This window comes from Metarhizium robertsii (genome assembly GCF_000187425.2).
Source record: "Metarhizium robertsii ARSEF 23 chromosome Unknown MAA_Scf_1, whole genome shotgun sequence".
Classification (NCBI taxonomy): Eukaryota; Fungi; Ascomycota; class Sordariomycetes; order Hypocreales; family Clavicipitaceae; genus Metarhizium; species Metarhizium robertsii.
This window is the reverse complement of record NW_011942149.1, coordinates 4623951-4644664: the sequence shown is the minus strand read 5'-3', so window position 1 is coordinate 4644664 and position 20714 is coordinate 4623951. Positions and strand designations below refer to the sequence as shown.

Genomic DNA, 20714 nt, shown 5'->3' with positions numbered 1-20714 from the left:
GCTGAGGCTATCACGAGATGACCTTTGCCAACGCGCCGCGATGAATCACCTATCTATTAGCATCTGATCCATGGTGATGCGTGTGCTCATGGTATTTAACACGGTAAATTACGTTTATTTGGCTTGGGTACGGCCAGGCACAATATGTTTCTCTCACTGGGCCTTATTTGATGACGTAGTGCTTGTACCATCATTTGGATAGGTCGAAAAAAAGAAAGAAAATATTAATGAATTAATATCCTTTCGGATAAACAGGCTTGGTTCCCTGCCCAGTTGTCCTCGATCTTGGCAAGCTGAGCATCGGACGACTACATGCATATTACAACGAAGAGTTATTGGCCAACATGACTTGCTCAAGGTGAAGCAAGATATCTCACGGGCCGTCCGCGGCTGATCTGGGCTATTTTTAGTCTCGGCCACCGAGGGTCCTCCTAGTTCAGACTCATTTAGCTGTACTATGCAATTGCTGTCCTGTATCGCTAGTTTTGACTAAACGGAGCATAAGTCCAAATTGATAGAGAGGCCCGCCATGGCGACATGCCGAACGAGAAAAATGGAACAACGGGCCAGGATCCCCACCAGATACGGGCCGCAAAATCATTTCTTTGTGTGTCAAAGCCGCGGTTGTGCGAAGCTGTCATGGTATCGGCCGGGTGCCCCTGATGCATCTCTCCACAATGATGGGGCTAAGACTTGGAATCGACTTCTTTTTGACCCGGAGCGAGGCGATTCACAGCTTGCACCGGCATCTCCGCAAGACATGTGAAAAAGAAAAATACGTACCATGGCCAAGCTGATAACAATGCAGGCTTATCATAGCTGTCCCACGTTCCTGCGTGAAGCCATTCCGCATTGGGGATGCGAAGTCTTAATTTCAACCTGGTCAAATGAGGCACGAAGAAAAAAATGAAATGCAAAATCAGGTGTTGAATAAAGGAACCTGTTCAGCTGGGCTTATTTGCCGGCTGAGTTGCTTCACGTGCTTCTTGAACTGAATGGGAGAGTTTTCTTCGTTCTCATTACTTGCTCGCTGCTGGAAAATAGGGTTGATTTTAACAATTCTGCTCCGGATACTAGTCAGTGAGGATTATATGGTCAGTTTTACATGCCCTCCGTCTAGGTAGTCAGTCCGATCTCAAGCGAGATGCACGCCGACAGGGGCTTAAGTTCAAGATGCAGGTGGAGATCCCGGCCTGAAATATCACTCATCTTCTACTACTGAGTGTCCTCGATATTCCCTGGCTTGCTGGCCTTCCGTGTCTTGTCCCGATTGTGGACCATAGCTAGGATGTGATACCGTGTTAAGGGTACTATGCACATTCGACATATTCATTGTGATGGCAACGATGCTCTGTTATAATCCAAGAACCAAAGCACCTGATGCTTCCTGTCTGCATGCTCCATAAAGTATGACACGCAGCCACAACTACCTTGAGCACTCAGCCCTGAGTAGTATTCGGTCACAAGCCAAAAGTTGCCAAGAACGTGGCAACCTAGTCTCAATATTCGGCTGTTGGCGGGCAAGCATGTCGGTGGTTGACTTCTGACAGAGGCTTCTGGTAGGGCCGAGCTGTGACCGTTTCGGTAAGGGCAGGGAAGCCACCTTAAGCCATACTCGTCGTGTGTTGTGTTTCCACTGCGGCAGTAATAATGTGGCGGTTTGTGCCGTGGCTATTGGGGAGATTGTCACGCATCCAGGGCAGCAAAGGGATTACTACGTAGCAACCTGGATCAAAGGAAGCACAAGCTTGGGGCGTCGCATGCCTTCTGCGCAGTGAAATGTAGAATATACCGAGTTGGAAATGCGCCAGCCTTGGGTTGTGTCCCGCGTTTGCCATGGCTTGTTCACGCCAGAGGTCCCAGCCGAGCTCCCGCTTGTGCTGCGAATTTGTTGGGCCAAAGACAGCTCCAGGAGGCATCATTTGAGGACTATTAGTAATAATACTTCAGAAAGCTGCCTGAGACTTATGTTTGCTTTCTGGGAGGCGCGCCATGTTTTGTTCATAGTCATGAAGTTGTACGCGAGGACGCAGGCAGCGGAGGCAACTTGATAGTCCGATTCGCCTTCTTTTGGGTTTGTTGAGGAGGGGAAGACATGGTGTGGCGTTTTGGATGGATCCAGATGTTGGAGGCCCAATGGCCACTGTCAGCAGGGGTTGCGAGCCTTCAAAGATGTCATGGCTGATGGGTGGGCCTGTACATGATAAATGCGGAGCTCTGATTGTGCAGAAAAGGGTGTCTGCCGTGGTGGTGCTGGGATCCTGGGATCCTGGGCTAGCCCGACTCGAGTGATTGATGGTTTTTGCGCTGACTTGGAGAAGACAGCGTAGGAGGGTAAGGTAACCTCTGTGACGGTCGTGTATCGGCAGCCTCGGTTGACCTAGATGTGGCAGCGTCTTGGCCGGCTTCACCGAGTTGAATGAAAATTTGGAGTTGGACACTTGCCTCGGGATGACAGACAGGCTGGAGGTCTGGACTCTGGACGAAGCTTGAACTGCATCGATGAGGCGAGCCACCGATTTTAGCAATGGTCCTTGCTGTGTGTGGGGAAGAGAGAAATGAGAGATGGGAGCCCTCTGTACGAGCAAGCGACAGCTGCCGGCCATACAAACAGAAGGCTTCTGGCAGGAGCGACCGGGAGCGTCGACATTGATCCGGAGGGACCTCAGCGTTTCCTGGTGCTCAAATGAGCCGCGTCTGCCAGCCTCGGCCGCTTGAGCCTTTGGATATTTCTGTCAGCCTCTTGGAATGCAGACCTGAAGAACTTGTCATCCTCGAGTGCAATTCTGAGCCTCGGAACGCCACTCGGGTACCTAAGGGCTTCAGCACTTGTGAACGGGGCACCAATAATCGAGGCTGCCGCCGTCCCAAGGGGACCGACCCCAGACGACTGCTTTTAGCTTGGCAAGATCCCCATCCACATGTTTCGCTGCTGTGTTAAGTACGAAGTGTGCGTAGTACAGCGGCCGCAAAGTACCTGATAAGGTCAACTGGTGTTTGGTACAAAATAATAAGCATCATGGCCGTCCCTAGGCACTATGTACTTGACAGACTAGCCATTGTTCAGCGTTCAGAGGGCTTGTGAGCTGGCCCAGCGTACCGACCCAGGTATCCCCGCAGGTCGCATCTCGGGCCTCATTTGGCCGCGAGTACCCCGGCAGCTAGCTCTGTTTGGGTACTGCTCAAGCTCGATCCCTCCAGCGCCCCTCCCCAGATACCTCTCCAGATACCTCTCCAGTAAAGCAATCTGGCGCCTCTGCAGGTACCTTGACACGTCTCTGGTACCTGGGCCGGTACCTCCCTGACCCCCTGCCCTGCCCAGGCCCAGTACCCAAGCTTGGCCTGCAGGCGGCGTCATTGTACGCTCAAGTTCTCAAGTGCCCTCGAGCAAGTGGCTGTCAAGCTGTGGCCGGGACAACGAGCCAACCTCCTGCTCCGTTCTCCAGCCTGTCCATGTCCCGTCCTCAAGTCCTCTGCTCCCCTCTTGTCGCCTCTTGGCTTGTTGTATTTTAGAATTTGCATCTCCCGTTACTTGACGGTGTGTCCTCCTGCTGCCGTCTCTTGCTGTGTTCTCCATCTCCCTTCCACCAGCTCCTGGCTCCTCTCACCCCAACCGATCCTTTCTCTTCGCGTCCCCCCTCGCGCCCCAACAGCATCATGACCGACTACACCACGGGCATCATGCCCTTGCACCCGGTGCACAAGCCACCGTATACCATCGAAGCTCCTGACTACCCAAAAGTCCCGGGCGAAACAATTCCTCGGCGACATCCCCGAGCCAAGAACGGCCTCCTCTCCCGTCCCGCCGACGACGTCCACAACGTCTTCGACATTGTACGCCGCAGTGCTCGCATCTATCCCAACCACCAGGCCCTGGGCCATCGCAAGCTTGTCAAGCTTCACAGGGAGACAAAGAAGATCAAGAAGAATGTGGACGGCGAGGTTCGGGAAGTCGACAAGGAGTGGCAGTTTTTTGAGCTTTCTGGCTACAGCTTCCTGACCTACAAGGAGTATGAGACCCGAATCCTCCAGCTTGGCTCTGGACTTCGTAAGCTGGGCCTGACCTCTGAGGACAAGGTTCACTTGTTCGCTGCCACTAGGTATGAATCCACCACCCCCAAGAGAATTTTCGCCCTGGCCTATGCGCGCAACGACTGCCGCTGACTGAATTTTTGAACTAGTTTGCCGTGGATTTCCATGTCTCACGCTTGCGCCTCACAGTCCATCTCCATTGTCACTGCGTATGACACCCTCGGCGAGAGCGGTGTTGAGCACTCACTAGTTCAGACTGATGCCACTGCCATGTTTGTTGACCCGCATCTGCTGAAGACGGCTGTCAACCCCATCAAGAAGTCGAGCGTAAAAACTGTTATTATCAACGAGGATTGCATTTTTGCTACCGGAGGCGAGGTCGAGGACTTCAAGAAGAACAATCCTGACCTCAAGGTCTTGACTTTTGAGGAGTTGCGCAAGCTTGGCGAGGAGAACATGGTTGATCCTGTTCCCCCCAAGCCCCAGGATCTCTACTGCATCATGTACACTTCTGGGTCCACTGGTCTGCCCAAGGGTGCATGTCTCAGCCACGAGGCCGTCATTGCTGCTGGTAAGTAGCTACAGCCACAACCCTTTTATTGGTGTTTGGAGCCTGGAGGGGGAGGAAGGAAGGGAGGGTAATAGAGTACTAATGTGGCGTTTGTGTAGTTACTGGGGAGCTTACCTGTGTCGATGAGTGCGTCAGCGACAAGGAGTTTGTCCTGGCTTACTTGCCACTGGCTCACATCTTTGAGATGGTTCTCGAGAACTTGGTCTTGTTCATTGGAGGTACTTTGGGTTATGGAAATCCCCGTACGCTTTCCGATGTTTCAGTCAAGAACTGCGCTGGCGACATGCGCGAGTTCCGCCCAACGGCTTTGGTCGGTGTGCCCCAAGTCTGGGAGACCGTAAAGAAGGGTGTTATGAACAAGCTCGACTCCTCGAGCCCGCTCTTGAGAAACCTCTTCTGGGGAGCCTATGCCTATAAATCTTTCATGTCTAGAAACAAGCTGCCGCTTGCAGGCATTTTTGACGGCATTGTCTTTGGCAAAGTTCGAGAGCTTACAGGTGGCCGTCTTCGATTCACCATGAACGGTGCCAGCGGTATTTCGGACAACACGAAGCAGTTCCTATCTCTGGTCCTCGCTCCAATGTTGGCCGGGTATGGTCTGACCGAGACCTGTGCCAACGGTGCCTTAGGCTGCCCACTCGAATATTCACCCAACTCGATTGGCCCTATCTCTGCGGCTATCGACGTCAAGCTTGTCTCCGTGCCTGAACTTGGGTATTTCACCGACGATGTCAAGGTTCCACAAGGCGAGATTTTGATGAAAGGACTGCCCATCTTGAAGCAATACTACAACAACCCTGAGGAAACTGCGAAGGCAATTACGCCAGATGGTTGGTTCAAGACTGGTGATATTGGCGAGTTTGATACCCATGGCCACTTGCGGGTCATTGACCGGGTGAAGAACTTGGTTAAGATGCAGGGCGGTGAGTACATCGCCTTGGAAAAGGTCGAGTCGATCTACCGCGGAGCCCAGACCGTCAGCAACATCATGATCCATGCCGACGCTGAGCACTCCCGACCCATCGCCGTCATCATGCCCAACGAGAAGATTTTGGTGGACAAGGCTAAGGAACTCGGTGTCGACGAGCATGACATGCACACCAACCCCAAGGTCCGTGACGCTGTTCTCAAAGACCTTCAGACTGTTGGCAGACGTTCCGGCCTATCCTCGATGGAGATTGTTTGCGGCGTTGTTCTCACTGATGAAGAATGGACCCCGCCAAGTGTAAGTTGATCTCCAAGAACGGACCTGAAAGGGCTTTGTGTATTAATATACTTATAGGGTCTGGTCACTGCTACCCAGAAGCTCAACCGAAGAGTTATCCGCGACCGGTTCAAGAAGGAAATCGAGGAGTGTTTGAAAAACGCCTAAAACATGTTATGCGATGATGTAGAAAAGGGAGGGAAGATTTCGCCAATTAACGGATCATGAGACACGCGCGCGCGAGAGAGAGTGATGCGGAGGGGTGTGTGAGATGCGGAATCAGGATGCGCGTGATAATACGATCCGTCGCGAGACCGCTTTTCATCTGCGTACTTTTATATACCACGGTATTGTGTCTTTTTTGTTGCAATTCTTATGTTAGTTATAGTCTTCCGTCTGTAATGTATGTAACTCGTGGCGTTGGATCAAGGGTACATCGAACAAGGTAGTAGTTATGATAACCTGGTGACCTCGACCTTTCTCATAAGGCTTGGTGTCTGTGCCTCATATATATGAAACATGCTATACTGGGCGGGGAAATCCCTTTGAGGATTCCTGCTGCGAGTCTCGTGATGGCTTCGTGCCAGCATTTGTGGACGGAATTGGCAAGTGAACGGGCTGACGCGTCCGCATTCCCCAGAAAGGGATGAGTGGTGTGATTACAACCATAGAACGTGGAGCTTGATGGACGGCTTGTTTATCTTTTTAGACCTGGGTACGCATACGTAAAAAACGCGAATTGGAAGACGTGGTTTCAAAAAAAATTGGAAATGCCATATTGCTATGTATATGATGGTACAAATTTGCCGCGAGAAATGCCCAATAAATCGAAGATTGGCTGTGGCACATGCGCAATGCTCCCCAATAGCCTGCCAGCCTCTGAGAAATAGTCGTCATCATCATACAACTTTGCGTTTCATAAAAAGGAAGAAACAAATATGTGCAATGCTGGATTAACTCCGCTAAACAGACAAAAATGAGCAAAATAAATCACATCGCTCAATCCATTCCATCTTTGCCATCATGCATTCCAGAAAAAAAAGGGACCTAACAGAAACATGGTTGCACCATCGTGTCTCAAAAACCAAAGAAATGTACCGTCTAGGATAGTCTCTCATAATGCATTACGACATCCTCATTCGCTCTTCCTCCTGAAGAACGCAAGGTACGGGACTGCATCCGACCCAGATTTAAACACCGTGTTCTGTATGTCCGCAGGTTCCCGGCTGCCAATGCGGACCTTGGTCACGACGCTGTCGTTACAGCAGTACCAGGCATACGGGTCGTGGGTGCTTGAATCACGCACATAGGCGTAGTAATGCCCACTGTCTATACTTCGCCCAGAATGAACAATGACTGCGTAGCATTGATACCGGAAAGGGCCACAGAAGGCTCTATCATGTGTGGAGGCGCCTTGCCAATCTTCAGCCGAGTTGAGAAAGTACGGCGTAAAGTCGAAGTCATTGAAATCCCAAGTAACTTCCGCGGTAGACTTGACAACACCTCTTCCATTGACCTGGAAACGGCGGAAACTGACACAAAGAAGGGGCGGCATTCGTGCTAGGGACTCTGAAATCTTGGCTGGCCTTGAAGTTGCACAACAGTTGCACCTAAAATCATCGATTTCGTCGCCCGTGTTGGCCTGCCGCAAGGCTTCAGACAGAGTCATGTTTCGGTCGCCAGATACATTGACGCCAAGCGATTCAAACTGCGAGAACGTGTAAGTCCGAGTGGCACAGTGGTGGCATTGAACTGTGGACAACTGAAGCCCGCGCCAATACTGATCCACAATGGAGTCGTTCAATCGTTTATGGTTTTCCCAGTATCGTTCTGCCGCTTGAACCAGCTGTATGCCCTGAACATTGGGTTGGTCAACCGTGCCTTGCTGGCCCCGTCGAAGATTGGTCTCATCGTGAAGCTGATCCATTAAGAAGGACATGAATTCTTGCGCATCTTGTTGGTCTTTTCCACCAAATTTCGTCTTGGGGTCACCGGTGGCGCACAGATGTCGGGAATAATCCTAATTTTCACATTACGTTAGTATGTGTCCCCCCTTGTGCTGTCGTGTATAGCTCATGACGGACTTACCATGAGCATTTGAGCCTTCATAGTCTGGAACTTGCCGGAACTCATCCAGTAGAAGATATTTGACAGCATTTGAATCATCAGCTGTGGCTGATCCATCTTTTCACCAGGTTTCCGGGGCACTTGGTTCTTATACCGCCTTGCCCATTCCGAGTCAGCAATTTCTCTCCCGAAGCTAGGAGATGCAAGCAGAGATTGTATTATGCTGTTTGCATAACACCAATTGCCTGGATTATTGAGCCCTGTGTGCACTTTGACAGGTGTTGCAGGTACTTGCTCTGTAATTTCATGGTCATCGTGGCCGTCTTCGGACAGGCTGATATGGCTGGGGCGTTGTACTGCGGCTTGGGGTCGAGTTGGGGGGCTGAGCATCTGTACAGGGGAGCCGAATCCCGTTGCAAAGTCATGTTTGTATCGCTGTTCGGCAGAAATTCCAGATGACATGGATTGCTGTTCTAGTGACACCGGAGGAAACCTCAGAAATTCGTCTCTGGTGCGAGGGAAAGATGGCGGTGCCGCATCCTTTTCAAGACCTTTTCGAAATGTCTCTACGTCCTTTTCAGGTAGCGGATTAAAAACATATTTTGAACCTCTTCGTTGAATGAATGGGTGGCGTTTGCTGGCTCTGGGTTGCGTCTTGGCATCTGTAGTCGGAGTAGATCGTAGGGAGCCAGCTCCATAAAGGTCAGTCCACGCATTTATCCCGCCTTTGAGGAGCTTGGGCGGATTTCTTAGCTCCTTATCGTAGCTCAGCTCAACCAAGGCACGGTTTAATGACCAGAGAGCAATGTCCCGCGGGTCTTTGTCAGATTTAGGGAAGGATTCCGAATCTTGGTCGTAGAAGACCACTAAGTCATATGACTGGCGCTTCTCGAATAGCGAAAGCTCCGTGGGGGGAGACAGAACCAGAGCTTCCGAGATATCGCTGCATGTCACATCTCCTCGTTCCAAAATGTTTGGTTCGATACAAATAATCGATACGGCCATAATATGTCCTTCATCAAAATCCTCGCGGGGACGCACATCAATGTAGAGAATAGATGCCTTGGCTTCCCTGACCGTGATGAGCTCCCTAGGGGTGATGGTATTGCCCTCGGGGATTTTGAGTGCCTTCTCTGCCACGTCAGATGCCTTTGGAGCACTGGGCGGAACAAGAGGAAAGTATTCGTCGCTCTGCCGCGGTTGATTCGCGCTGGGAGTTCCCGATATTGACGTGGATGAACCTTTTCGGCTGAAGAGTCCCCTGGGCGTACTTGTGGGCAACCGCGCCGCCTCTCCAGAAACGCTACCTCGAACCGGGCTATATATAGCATCTGGGGGCTTGGGTAAGGCGGTGTCATAACTCATATTAGTGTTTACCTTTGGGGGGGACGGCGGCATTTGTCTTGGGCCGGCTGGCCTCTGAGGAATGATTGGATAAGTCTTAATTCGAGGATCTTGTCCAGGTGATGGCTGCGGTCCTCTCAAATTGGCGAATCGAGCGGCTAAATCCAATGTCATATTGTTTGCGGAATTGGTACGATTATGTCGAGGAATGGCGTTACCATGAAGAGCTGCAGGCTTTGGGTTCACAGCTGGCTTTGACTTGGCGGGAGGGCCACCATTCGGTAAGTGAGGCACATGTCCGTTTGGCAGCTTCTTCTGCTGCTGTCGTTCTTCTTCTTGTTGAACAGGCCGTACTCCGGTATTGCTTGTAACGGGCAGAGGAGCATTTGATAGTCCGTTGACTGTGGTGACAACAGGCGAAGTTTCAACCGTAGGGCGGACACCAGTCCTTCGGTTATCGGCAATGATGTCTTGCTTGATCTGGTTGTATATTTCACTTTGGCGATTTATCTTGGATAAAAGGGCTTTGTGTAGTAGAGAGGCGTCCCCCTGTTTCGACGCCATGGTAGGAAAATCTGGGTGTCTCCGAATAACTTCCACGGCGATGACAAACGCCCTGACATAGTCCTTCAAAGCGATGGCAGGGCGATTGAAATCACGATGCAACTCAGATTGCCGAAAAGAGCTTTCTGCCTGCTCCAAAAGTCTCCTTATAGACTGATTCGGATTGATATCTTTCGGAATGGAGACGATATCGTCGATGTGTGGAAAGGGAGCGGCTGAGGATCGAGGAGGACCGGACGAGGCTCCATTTCTGGCATGATAGCCTCCCACAGGCATACTATGCCTAGGGTTGGCGTTTGCGGCCATGGATGCGCTGCTCGCAACAGATGCTTGAGTCTCAGCAAGCGCAGGCCGGCAATCGCTCAGATCTCATCAGCATGGAGCGTTGTCGCAACTGTGGTTGGCGTGGTCCTTCATATCTCGGCTTGACAAGCTGACTGGCTATTTTTACAGGGTTTGCTGAGTCGATGACGACCCCTGCCACCTTTGGGAGATTGGAGATGGCGTTCTTGCTTTGTTTTCAAGTCGTGGCTCGGTCGAAGTCGAGTGTAGGCACGTGGGAATGGATGAATGCGCAAGAGGCGGGTGAGGAGTGGTGACGCATCCGCGAATCCCCTGACTTGGTGCTCGCCTAGGTGTCTGGTGAGGAGCAAACTGTCTGGCTTTTCCCCGTTTTTACAAAGGCGCTGGCAACGGCATCGCTCATAAACAAAAACGCGCGTATATCGGACGATGTCGACAGAGAGGCGGCCGCAGGCCAGTCGGGTAATATTGAAGGCTGGGGAGATATTGGCTGGACCAGTTGGCGTGTTTGTGTGAAGCATGTACAGAGTACTCCAGCGACTTACCACGAGGTACGATTTCCATGTGCTGGGTGGATGCGAGCAAGTACAATGGGCGGGTGGAGGGGTACCTGGCGTGCGGCCCCGCAGCTGGGGAAAGCAAGGTACCCACCACGAGGAGGTTTGTACTCTAGGTATCCTGACATTGCCATCTCCCGTAGTGCATTCGAGCGCTTGAGTGCTGAGCCCTTGAGCATTTGGGCACTAGACGCTTGGCACTGGGCATTCTAACTCGATATAGTGCGAGGCACGTATGCACCCGTTAACTTACAGTGGTCATCAGTCAGCATGAATTGATATTCAAGCATTGACCAGACCCAACCGTGGAAGGCAGGAGCCTTCTCGAAGCCCGCCAACCCGCTACACAGCGGCCGTGCATTCGTCCTCTTAGTCGCCTGAGCCACAGCGCTGACGTTCGACTATAACCATGGAAACCCAGGCGCGCAACTGTCAAGTGTTGGACTTGGTTTCTGGATAAAAATCATGTAGTTATTTGAAACGCCTGTTAAGTATTCGCATATTACTGCAGGGACATCAGTACAGCCACTGGTTTTTTTTTTTCCATTCGCCCTCGCATGCTGCGACCAGTTTCCCCAAGTGTCAGATGTCGAGACGTCAACTGGTCGTCGTCTCGTGCTCCACATTACTGACGCAACACCCGGCGGCCAACGTAACCAGCAGGCAGGCAGCTTTAACCCGAGCTGAGGCGGCACCACACCTTGCTCATCGTCCTTGGCAAGGCTGCCGTCTACCATCCACAAGTTACCATCCATCGTCAATCAACCTCTAGAACGTGAGGCTCGGCGACACATCGTCTTTTGCATTCCCATCCGCTTGCTGTAGCTGTAGCTGCCGCTGTCGTCTCTTGCCCGCCCGCCCCGCCCTTTGTCGCCCTTCCTCCCACGACCGACGTCCTACTCTCCTCGAGCAAAGCCGACATCGTCATCTCCTCATTCAGCCCCAGGTCCGGAGCCACCCATCGCCACCATGATGAGCTGGTGGTCATCCTCGGCCAACACGGCCCTGGATGAGCAGATTGAGAAGGCGACGAGCAGCAGCTTGTGAGTACCATGACGGCCCCGCCTGTGCCCAGCAGGTGCCTGCATATCGCAGCCTTTGTTGACCGTGGTGACAGGGAGGACATCGCCTTGAACCTCGAGATATCCGACATCATCAGATCCAAAACCGTAGCGCCCAAAGAGGCCATGCGATCCCTCAAGAAGCGAATCGGAAATAAGAACCCAAACACCCAACTCAGTGCCTTGAATGTATGCCGCCGCTGGCTTCTCGTCGGCTACCATGACACTTCCGCTAACACATGTATTCCAACAGCTCACAGACACCTGTGTCAAGAATGGCGGATCGCATTTCCTGGTGGAGGTTGCCTCGCGCGAGTTTATGGACAATTTGGTATCACTACTGCAAGCCGTGGGAGCCGTTGCAGTCAACGCCGACGTAAAGACCAAGATTCTTGAGCTTGTGCAGCAATGGGCAGCAGCCACTGAGGGCCGACACGATTTATCCTATATCAACGAGGTTTACAGAACATTACAGCGAGAGGGATATCAATTTCCTCCTCGAGTAACGGTGGCGAGTAGCATGATTGACAGTAGTGCGGTATGATTGATATCAGAGTTGTTTTAATTAAGTATAACTCTGACCGATTACTGACCCATGTCATTTTGTTGTAGCCTCCCGAATGGGCCGATTCAGACGTTTGCATGCGCTGTCGAACTGCCTTTACGTTCACGAATCGAAAGCATCACTGCAGAAACTGTGGCAACTGCTTCGATCAGCAATGCTCCAGCAAGACGATCCCACTACCACATTTGGGCATTCACGCACCGGTCCGAGTTGACGATGGTTGTTATGCGAAGCTGACGGGCAAGGGATACAGGGAACTCGGTCCGCCGGATCGGTCACCCACATACCCGCACAAAACTCGAAGCACATCGGCCATGCAGCCTCGGAATGCGCGTGTGGATGATGGTTTCGACGAAGATTTGAAGAAGGCACTCGCGATGAGTTTGGAAGATGTCAAGAACAACTCTAGAGGCTATGTGGAACCGGCAGAAAACAGGGCTAGAGCCACAAAGGACTCGTCAAAGCTAGAGGAAGAGGAGGATACTGACTTGAAAGCCGCGATTGCTGCGTCTCTAGCCGACATGGAGGAACAGAAGAAGAGACATGCCGCTGCACTAAAGGAACAAACATCAAACCGTCCTACCAGCTCATCATCAACGCCGTTTGTTCTCCCCAAGAACGACTACGAATTGACTCCTGTTGAAGCCGAGAACATCAACCTCTTTGCCACACTGGTGGACCGTCTCCAAACCCAACCACCAGGGACAATATTACGCGAGCCGCAGATTCAGGAACTTTATGACAGTATTGGCACCTTGCGCCCGAAGCTAGCAAGAACGTATGGTGAAACTATGAGCAAGCACGGTAAGTTCATCTACTGTACTTTGTGGCAAGGCATCGACGTAGCTAACTTGGGCACTGTAGATACGCTACTTGATCTCCATGCCAAGCTGTCCACCGTGGTTCGCTATTACGATCGTATGCTGGAAGAACGCCTTTCAAAGGCCTATAGCCAGCAGAATCTAGGTGGCTACAGCCTACCGCCTCCTCGCCAGCCCACAAGTGCATACCCTTCTGTGCCGTCACAAGCTCACGCCAATCCTGGTGTCGCTGAAAGCTTCTACACGGGGCAAGTGCCTCCTCCAAGTTTTCAAGTCCCTCCCGCTCAATCGTATCAACAACAGCAGGTTCCACCACAAGCAACTCCTCAGCCTCAATTCGCTTCCTATAGCCAGCCTACGGAGCCTCATTCAGGCCAGTATGCGCCGCCTCAGAGAACGAGCAGTTGGCAGACACGGGCTCCATCTGTCCCTCAAGACCCGTATCATCCGCAGCAGGCTCCTGTAGTAGAACCAGCGCAAGGAATACAAACGCCCCAGCAGGCTCCCGCCTCACCGTCGACAGAGCGCCGAGGCTCGTACTATTTCGGCACTCAGCAACAGCACTCGGTGCAAGTGCCCTCTGGCCCGTCTGCACCTGGGCCAGCTCCGGACTCAACTCCGTCGCCATATCCTAGCCTCCAGCATTCCATGCAGTATCAGCAGCCAGCTTCCACTACTGCACCCAGCCAAGCAACACCGATACAATCCCATGCTCAGCCAGCCCAGGCAGGTCGTCGGCCTTCCCAAACCCAAACCCAGTCTCAACCGCAAAGCCAGCAAGTTTTGGTCCCTCAGCAGCAGCAGCAGCCCACGGCGCAGCAGCAGCCAGCTCAGCAGCAGTTCTGGCACCAGCCTGGTGCTCACCAGTCCACCGAACAAACTCCTCAGCAACAGCCAGAGGCTCCTCAGTCATGGGCTTATACCGGATACGCGCAGCCTACATTCCCGTCGGTACCACAACATGAACCCATGAAGAAGCCTGTACAAGAGGAAGCGCTAATTGAGCTGTAATTTCTTTGCCTGGTGTTTATTTGATCTTTTGAGCAGTGTTTGGGATCTCTGATGGCATGTCATGGGGGGAAACGCAAAGATTGGCGAGGCGTTACGTGTTTCTCGATATTTCTGTCACCCAGCAGTCTTAAGGGAACAATGAAATTGGCACTCCAACAAAAGCTACCTCATCGTGGTGAGCAGAGATTTCTCAAGACTGGTTGACGAGCACTATTTATTTTAGTTGATGATACCAAAAGTTGGACGTGTTGTATGTAACAACAGACGTGCACCCCACGCCAGGCGTCCAGCGTGAGAGGAGATGGAATACGTCTTTTAGAGGGTACTACTCATCAATGGATAACCCAGTTCCCCGAGCACCGGGAGCTGTGACTGTGAACATTTGCCCAATCGTCACTTGGTCAATAATACGAGTTGCCTCTAATTTCAAGGGCATCACCCTTGCCTGGTAGACCCATCATTACCGCCACATAATACGGAGTAGGCATGAGCAACGATAAAACTTGAAATGTCTCAATTGGTCATCAACGCAGATCCCATGACTGTCTGAGGCTTTTGGTCAATTACTGCGTAGGCTGTTACCCATTTTTTCCCACCATCCCTCCCGAGTTCGGTGCTCGCATCGCCACAAGGGCGTGGACAATATACGGAGTGGCCTCCACACAATACAGAGGTTGCCCAGAGTAGAAGCTCCGCCCGCCGTGGTTCGCACGATAAACAGCCTTCCCCCCTCGGTCGGGCTTTGCCATCCGGGCCACAGGACTCCGGGGAACGGTGCACCTGGTGCACTTGCGTCACCTTCGCCAGGGGCCGAGCACCGCAACATTGTTATTCTGCGGAGGAGGCGTAGTGCCAACCTAAGGCCAGTGACTAGACTAGGTACTATTTATGGCGGTCAGTGGTTTCCTCTCCTTGGACCGGACTCACGATGGTTGATGCCTATGAGTTGAAGAACCCGTAATAGTAGATTGTCGTGGTTTTTCAAGGCCGTAGTGATCCCTCATCCTGCCTTCTTTTTCCCTCCCGGACGTCGACTTTTACACAGCTTGCACGAGACGTAAAACCTCAGCCGGGTTTCACTTCTCGCCGAGAAACTCTGCCGCGATGCCTCCCACGATCCATCTCGTCCGCCACGCCCAGGGCTTCCACAACCTCTCCGTGGAAAACGAATCCCTCCGCGACCCGGACCTGACTGCCCTCGGCGAGCAGCAGTGCGCCGACCTGCGCTCCGCGTTCCCGTCGCACGCCAGGCTCACCGGGCTCGTGGCCTCGCCGCTCCGGAGGACCATCCAGACGTGCGACTTGGCCTTTGGGGGCGCCGACAAGCTCTATCCCATCGTGCTGCTCGACACGCTGCAGGAGGTCTCTGGCGCGCCGTGCGACACGGGGTCCAGCAAGGCCGCGCTGCGTGCAGAGTTCGGCGACAAGATCGATCTGCAGCGCGTGCGGGACTCGTGGACGGAAAAGGGCGAGGGAAGTGTGTTTGAGCCGACCATGGAGGCGCTCATGGCGAGGGCCAAGACGGCGAGGAGGGCGCTGAGGGAGATGGCGGGCGATGGGGACGACGAGATTGCCGTGGTGAGCCATGGCGGGTTTCTGCACTTTTTGACGGATGATTGGGATGGCGTGCCCGTCGATCAAGGTGAGTTTCTTCTTCTTCTTCTTTTTTTCTGTCTTCGGCTTGTCGCAGGCGCTGAATAGCAAACTGATCAAGGTTCCCTAGCCACTGCGTGGACAAATTGCATGTGTCGTTCGTACCAATTTGCCGAGTCACCGGATGACAAGGACGACGTCAGACTTGTTGAGACAAAGGAGAGCTGGGCTCGGAGACAGCCTGCGTCGAGACAGCCGCTTACTGCGACGGAGCAGAGGGAGATTCGGGCCATTGTCCAGAAGCGACTGCTGCCGTATCTGAAGATCAAGGCATGAGCGATTTTAAGTGAGCGTCTGAGATGGAGGGGTAGATTTGTTTGGGTAAATAAGACATGGCTCTGATTATGGATTGTCCTGCATGCTTCGCGGCAAGATGCCGTGGGGGGGTATTGAATTTTCATGAATTAATAGATTAAATAAAAGCTAGAACTATGATAGATGCCATGAACAATCGTATTAAACAGCTCGAGATGGAATGTAGTTACATGAACTTTAGTTTTTCTGTATGGTATTTACCCACAGAGTATCCCGGAAGCCTCGTCTCGCTTTTGTTCACATTACCGGCTGCATCTTTACATTATATAGTCCAGATCATTTCGTTCTAGATGATCCTGTACCTGTCTTATTTCCTTCCATGTACTGGGTCGAATTTCCAGCATTCGAAGAGCGACTCCCGACTCTGTGTTGGGAGATGGCTCTAATTTACAGCGACAGAAACACTTTTGTCCGGCCTGGGTAGGTTCGAGAAACTCCCTGGCCGCATTATCAATAGGGCTCCCTTGTTCCTAGCCTAAAAGAGCTCCCGTAAGATATGGTGGCGACTCTGATAGTAGGTCCCGAAGTTGGAAATACTGCCTTCGGAAAAAGTTCTCCCGACTAGAGTACAGCACACGAGCAAAGACGTTATACACTGCGTGGGGTTGACGCTGCATCATAGCTGCCTTGGACTCTGTGATCTCAGTAAGACGAAAACATGTACGGGATGGATTGAACATGCGCATATTGACTGCGACAGCAGTCCATGTGGCCTGTGGCATGAGACCGGATGATTGCGGGGAGAGACCTTTGCTAGGCTTTAGAGTAGCCCTGGGGTCAGGTGTCTGCTCAAAGTAAGAAGCACGACTAGCTGCTTGCTGCGATCTTGAGGCTTGTTGTCGAATGTCTTCCCAATCAACAGTATCCGTAGACTGAATACTGGCACAGCTACCGATTGTCCCACTGCTGTCACTGGTTTGCGGGGAGGAGAACTGCAGGTCTGGGTCGTAGTCTTCGGCAGACCTCGACTCAACATCAAAGGCCCGGACTACGCTTGAAGGGGGATTCTCTCCTACAATTTCTCCCGTGCTTTCCTCCAGGAGAGTTTGGAGTGCGGCGTCGTCGATGCCGTCACAATGGAATTGCTCATCGGTAGTAGAGCTCGATGAGGCTGTCAAATTGTTCTCCAGTGTCTGCATCTCGCTAATCATTGCTAGCTCAAGCTCGAAGCCCGTATCACTGTATTCATCTGAGAATGAATCAGCTGCTGTCGAACCAATGTTATGTCTCACTCACCTGAAGAGCAGATCTCTTGCTGCCTTTGTGGCTCGGATGCTTCCGTGGCTGATTCAAGCGATTTGTCCATATTCTCTAATGACGGTATAATGCCTCCTGGTGCAGAGAGGTTGCTGTAGGTTCGACTTGTAGAGTCTAGTCTCGCTCTACGGTGGGAGAGGTCTTCCGGAGGAGAGCTAACTCTTCTCTTGCCGCAGTTGGCAGACGGCTGCGTGGCCATGATGATTGCGTGACAGGCTGTGATGATCTGGATGTTTGGCAAGATAAATCCATCGAAAAAGAGAATGATTGAGAAACGAAGCGTTTAGAATTTTTGGGGGATTTTAAGCTGTTCTTTTGTCGGAGAGCAGGTGGCCGACAGAACCACGAGGAACGACGGTGGCTCTTTCCATCTTTGTTGAAAGTGCAAAAATCACGCCACCGGGGCCAACAACCGGAAGGTAGGACCTCATAGTAGGCAAAACTGCATGTGCAGGATACAAAACGAAGTCAAATTGTTTCTCTCGATGAAATGATGTCTTGGCAGACTTTAGCAGCTCAGCAGTAATTTTATGCGACTTTGCTCTTCGACCTGCACGAGTGAGTGTGTGACCAGAGAGGGTCTGAGGTTCAGATACTAGCTCCACTTTTAAATGCTAGTCCGCATGGTTGAATGTAACCCTAACCCTAAACGCCAAAGTAAGTGGGGCTAGTATCGGGTGCACCTGCACCTAATGTCATGTCTTCTAGGCCCTCACTTACACAGACTGCGAATAGCAGCCAGTAGCGTCGGTGGACAAGTCCCGAGCCAACCCCGAATCTCCCACCGCAGCGGGGCCCAGAGCAGAATGCAGCGCCAGCTTAGCCAGGGACGGGGTTTCACGACTGAGTTTGAATTGAGTTGCCACAACTTTAGAACTTCCGCAAGAGGGTTCTCTTCACCTCCTCCACCAATAGGCGTTCACAGTAGACCCTGCCGAAGGGCACATGTGAGCCCCGTCCCGATGCTCCACGACTCTCACGTCACCGGCATCACGGCGGGTCCGCGAACAATGACGAATGGTGCAGGCTGAGTCGACGGGCATCACGAAAAGTACCACCGTTCCCTAGCCATTGCGACCCAAGACCAGTCGCATTTCTCTTCTCATTCACACGTGCCACTGCCTCCCCAGATTCCCATCCCCGCGTCGCCACGTCTCCGCATTGCGCATTATTCGGTGGTACCTCTTTTCATCCCACGTTTAGGGCATGTACCTCGACCACTCACTTGAATCGAATTGCTCCACACGAAGTCGGTTTTGCGAGACCGCGCGAGCCGAGGACTGTTCTTTCCGGGGAGACTGGACGTGAGCGTCTTTTCTCCTTGAGTCTTTTAGAAAAACCGCTGCTATATTCACGACAAATTGTCAATATGGGTGACGCTCCTGAGCCCAAGAGATCCCGGACTGGGGATGCTGAAGAGACCTTTGTTGGTAGCATTGATCAGGGCACTACGTCGACACGATTTGTAATTTTCAATGCGAATGGCGAGCCCGTCGCGCTTCATCAGATGGGCTTTGGCAACGTCCACCCCGAGTCAGGGTACGCTTTCCTCCCCCGTGCTCTGGGCGTTCGCTCTTTGCGACTAACATCAGTCACAGATGGCACGAACACGACCCTCATGAACTGCTCCAAACCGTGGAAACTTGCATACAACAGGCTACCAAGAAATTCACCGACAAGGGCTTCGATATTGCCAAGGTCCACGCTATTGGGGTCACAAACCAGCGCGAGACCACGGTCCTCTGGGACAAGAATACGGGAGAGCCACTCTACAACGCCATTGTCTGGCCAGATACCCGAACCAAGGCTCTCGTCCGGGAATTGAAAGCCAAACAAGGCTCCGACAAGCTCCTCGGCCTGTGCGGTCTTCCTCTGTCCACATACCCATCCAGCGTTAAGCTCCTCTGGCTCCTGCGAAATAACGATGCTGTCAAGGCCGCCTACGACGAGGGTCGTCTAGCATTCGGCACCATTGACTCATGGTTGATATTCAGACTCAACGGCGGTATCGACAGACAAGGCGGCCCCATCCATGTCACGGATCCAACGAATGCCAGCCGCACCATGTTCATGAACATCAAAACCCTCAAATACGACGACCAACTGCTCTCCTTTTTTGCCATTGACCGCCAAAAGATAGCTCTGCCCGAAATTGTGCCCTCATCCCATCCCACGGCCTTTGGCACGTTATCTCGCGGCCCTCTCAAGGGCGTTCCTATTGCCGGATGTCTAGGGGACCAATCATCCGCACTAGTAGGCCAATTGGGCTTCAAACCAGGCCAGGCAAAGAATACCTACGGCACGGGCTGCTTCCTGCTCTACAACGTAGGCACGACACCCGTCATCTCCAAAAGCGGCTTATTGGCCACGGTAGCATACGACTTTGGTGACGGCAAGCCCGTCTACGCGCTCGAGGGAAGTGTTGCCGTCGCGGGATCCGGCGTCACATTCCTATTGAACAACCTCGGCCTCATTGAAAGCTCCAAAGCCATAGATGAAGTCGCCCTCTCCGTTCCCGACAACGGCGGAGTCTACTTTGTTACAGCGTTCAGCGGCCTCTTTGCCCCGTACTGGATCGACGACGCCAAAGGCACAGTCTGTGAGTTCTTCCATCCCTTCCCCCTTGATTTTTTAAAAAAAAAACCCACCCTGCTCACATGGGAAAAGTCGGTCTCACAGCACACTCGCAAAAGGGCCACATTGCCCGCGCCACCCTCGAAGCCGCATGCCACCAGACAGCCGCTATACTCGATGCAATGGCCAAGGACTCTGGCCGCGCTCTCTCCTCCCTCGCTGTCGACGGCGGCCTATCCAACTCGGAACTCTGTATGCAGACGCAGGCCGACTTGAGCGGAATCAGGGTCGACCGCCCAGCTATGCGAGAAACTACGTCACTAGGCGCAGCGATTGCCGCTGGTCTAGCCACGGGTGTGTGGTCAAGTATCGATGATTTGAAGGATATTAATTCTACACACCGAACTATTTTTGAGCCCAAGATGGGCAAAGAGGAGAGAGCAGCGTCAAGAAAGATGTGGGAAAGAGCCGTGGAAATGTGTCGGGGTTGGATAAGGGATGACTAGAGGGGGAGGTGCGGCTCGACTGGATTTCAACCACGGCGTAGGATTGGTAGCATTCACTTGGGCATGGCTCAAAACAAATTTGAGTAATAGCAACTCCTCCGAAGAATATTCAACGGCCACAGGAGACACGATTCGAAGGAAGAGTGATGATGAAGAAGATGAAGACGCACCTGACCAAGGAGTCGAGCGTGTGTCCGTGATAAAGTAACAAGGCCGCGAGGAGATTTCGTCATTAATGCTAGGTTTCACCGTCTACCCTGATTTTTGGTTTTTGTGCCTTTGCTCTGTCATACCATGCTCCGTAGCATC

At 52.4% G+C, this 20714-nt stretch overlaps 6 protein-coding genes across 6 annotated transcripts; 4 read left to right on the top strand and 2 right to left on the bottom strand.

The window, feature by feature from the left end:
* Positions 1–3657: 3657 nt before the first annotated feature.
* On the top strand, positions 3658–5975 carry MAA_02150 (acyl-CoA synthetase; the record flags this gene model as incomplete). The annotated part of the gene is made up of 4 exons (XM_007820148.1): positions 3658–4100; positions 4182–4603; positions 4702–5828; positions 5886–5975. 4 exons carry the CDS (start codon positions 3658–3660, stop codon positions 5973–5975), a joined length of 2082 nt encoding a protein of 693 aa, XP_007818339.1.
* Positions 5976–6942: 967 nt separating this feature from the next.
* On the bottom strand, positions 6943–10088 carry MAA_02151 (ubiquitin carboxyl-terminal hydrolase 2; the record flags this gene model as incomplete). The annotated part of the gene is made up of 2 exons (XM_007820149.1): positions 6943–7827; positions 7896–10088. The coding sequence occupies 2 exons, from the start codon at positions 10086–10088 to the stop codon at positions 6943–6945; spliced, it is 3078 nt and encodes a 1025-aa protein (XP_007818340.1).
* A 1523-nt stretch (positions 10089–11611) lies between these two features.
* Positions 11612–14100, top strand: MAA_02152 (VHS domain-containing protein; the record flags this gene model as incomplete). Its single annotated transcript, XM_007820150.2, has 5 exons — positions 11612–11685; positions 11760–11892; positions 11957–12241; positions 12316–13072; positions 13133–14100. The coding sequence occupies 5 exons, from the start codon at positions 11612–11614 to the stop codon at positions 14098–14100; spliced, it is 2217 nt and encodes a 738-aa protein (XP_007818341.2).
* A 1104-nt stretch (positions 14101–15204) lies between these two features.
* Positions 15205–16029, top strand: MAA_02153 (phosphoglycerate mutase; the record flags this gene model as incomplete). The annotated part of the gene is made up of 2 exons (XM_007820151.1): positions 15205–15742; positions 15815–16029. 2 exons carry the CDS (start codon positions 15205–15207, stop codon positions 16027–16029), a joined length of 753 nt encoding a protein of 250 aa, XP_007818342.1.
* A 509-nt stretch (positions 16030–16538) lies between these two features.
* Positions 16539–17524, bottom strand: MAA_02154 (uncharacterized protein; the record flags this gene model as incomplete). The annotated part of the gene is made up of 2 exons (XM_007820152.1): positions 16539–17257; positions 17305–17524. The coding sequence occupies 2 exons, from the start codon at positions 17522–17524 to the stop codon at positions 16539–16541; spliced, it is 939 nt and encodes a 312-aa protein (XP_007818343.1).
* A 1170-nt stretch (positions 17525–18694) lies between these two features.
* MAA_02155 (glycerol kinase) lies at positions 18695–20405 on the top strand (the record flags this gene model as incomplete). The annotated part of the gene is made up of 3 exons (XM_007820153.1): positions 18695–18864; positions 18924–19924; positions 19993–20405. 3 exons carry the CDS (start codon positions 18695–18697, stop codon positions 20403–20405), a joined length of 1584 nt encoding a protein of 527 aa, XP_007818344.1.
* Between the last annotated feature and the right edge of the window lie 309 nt (positions 20406–20714).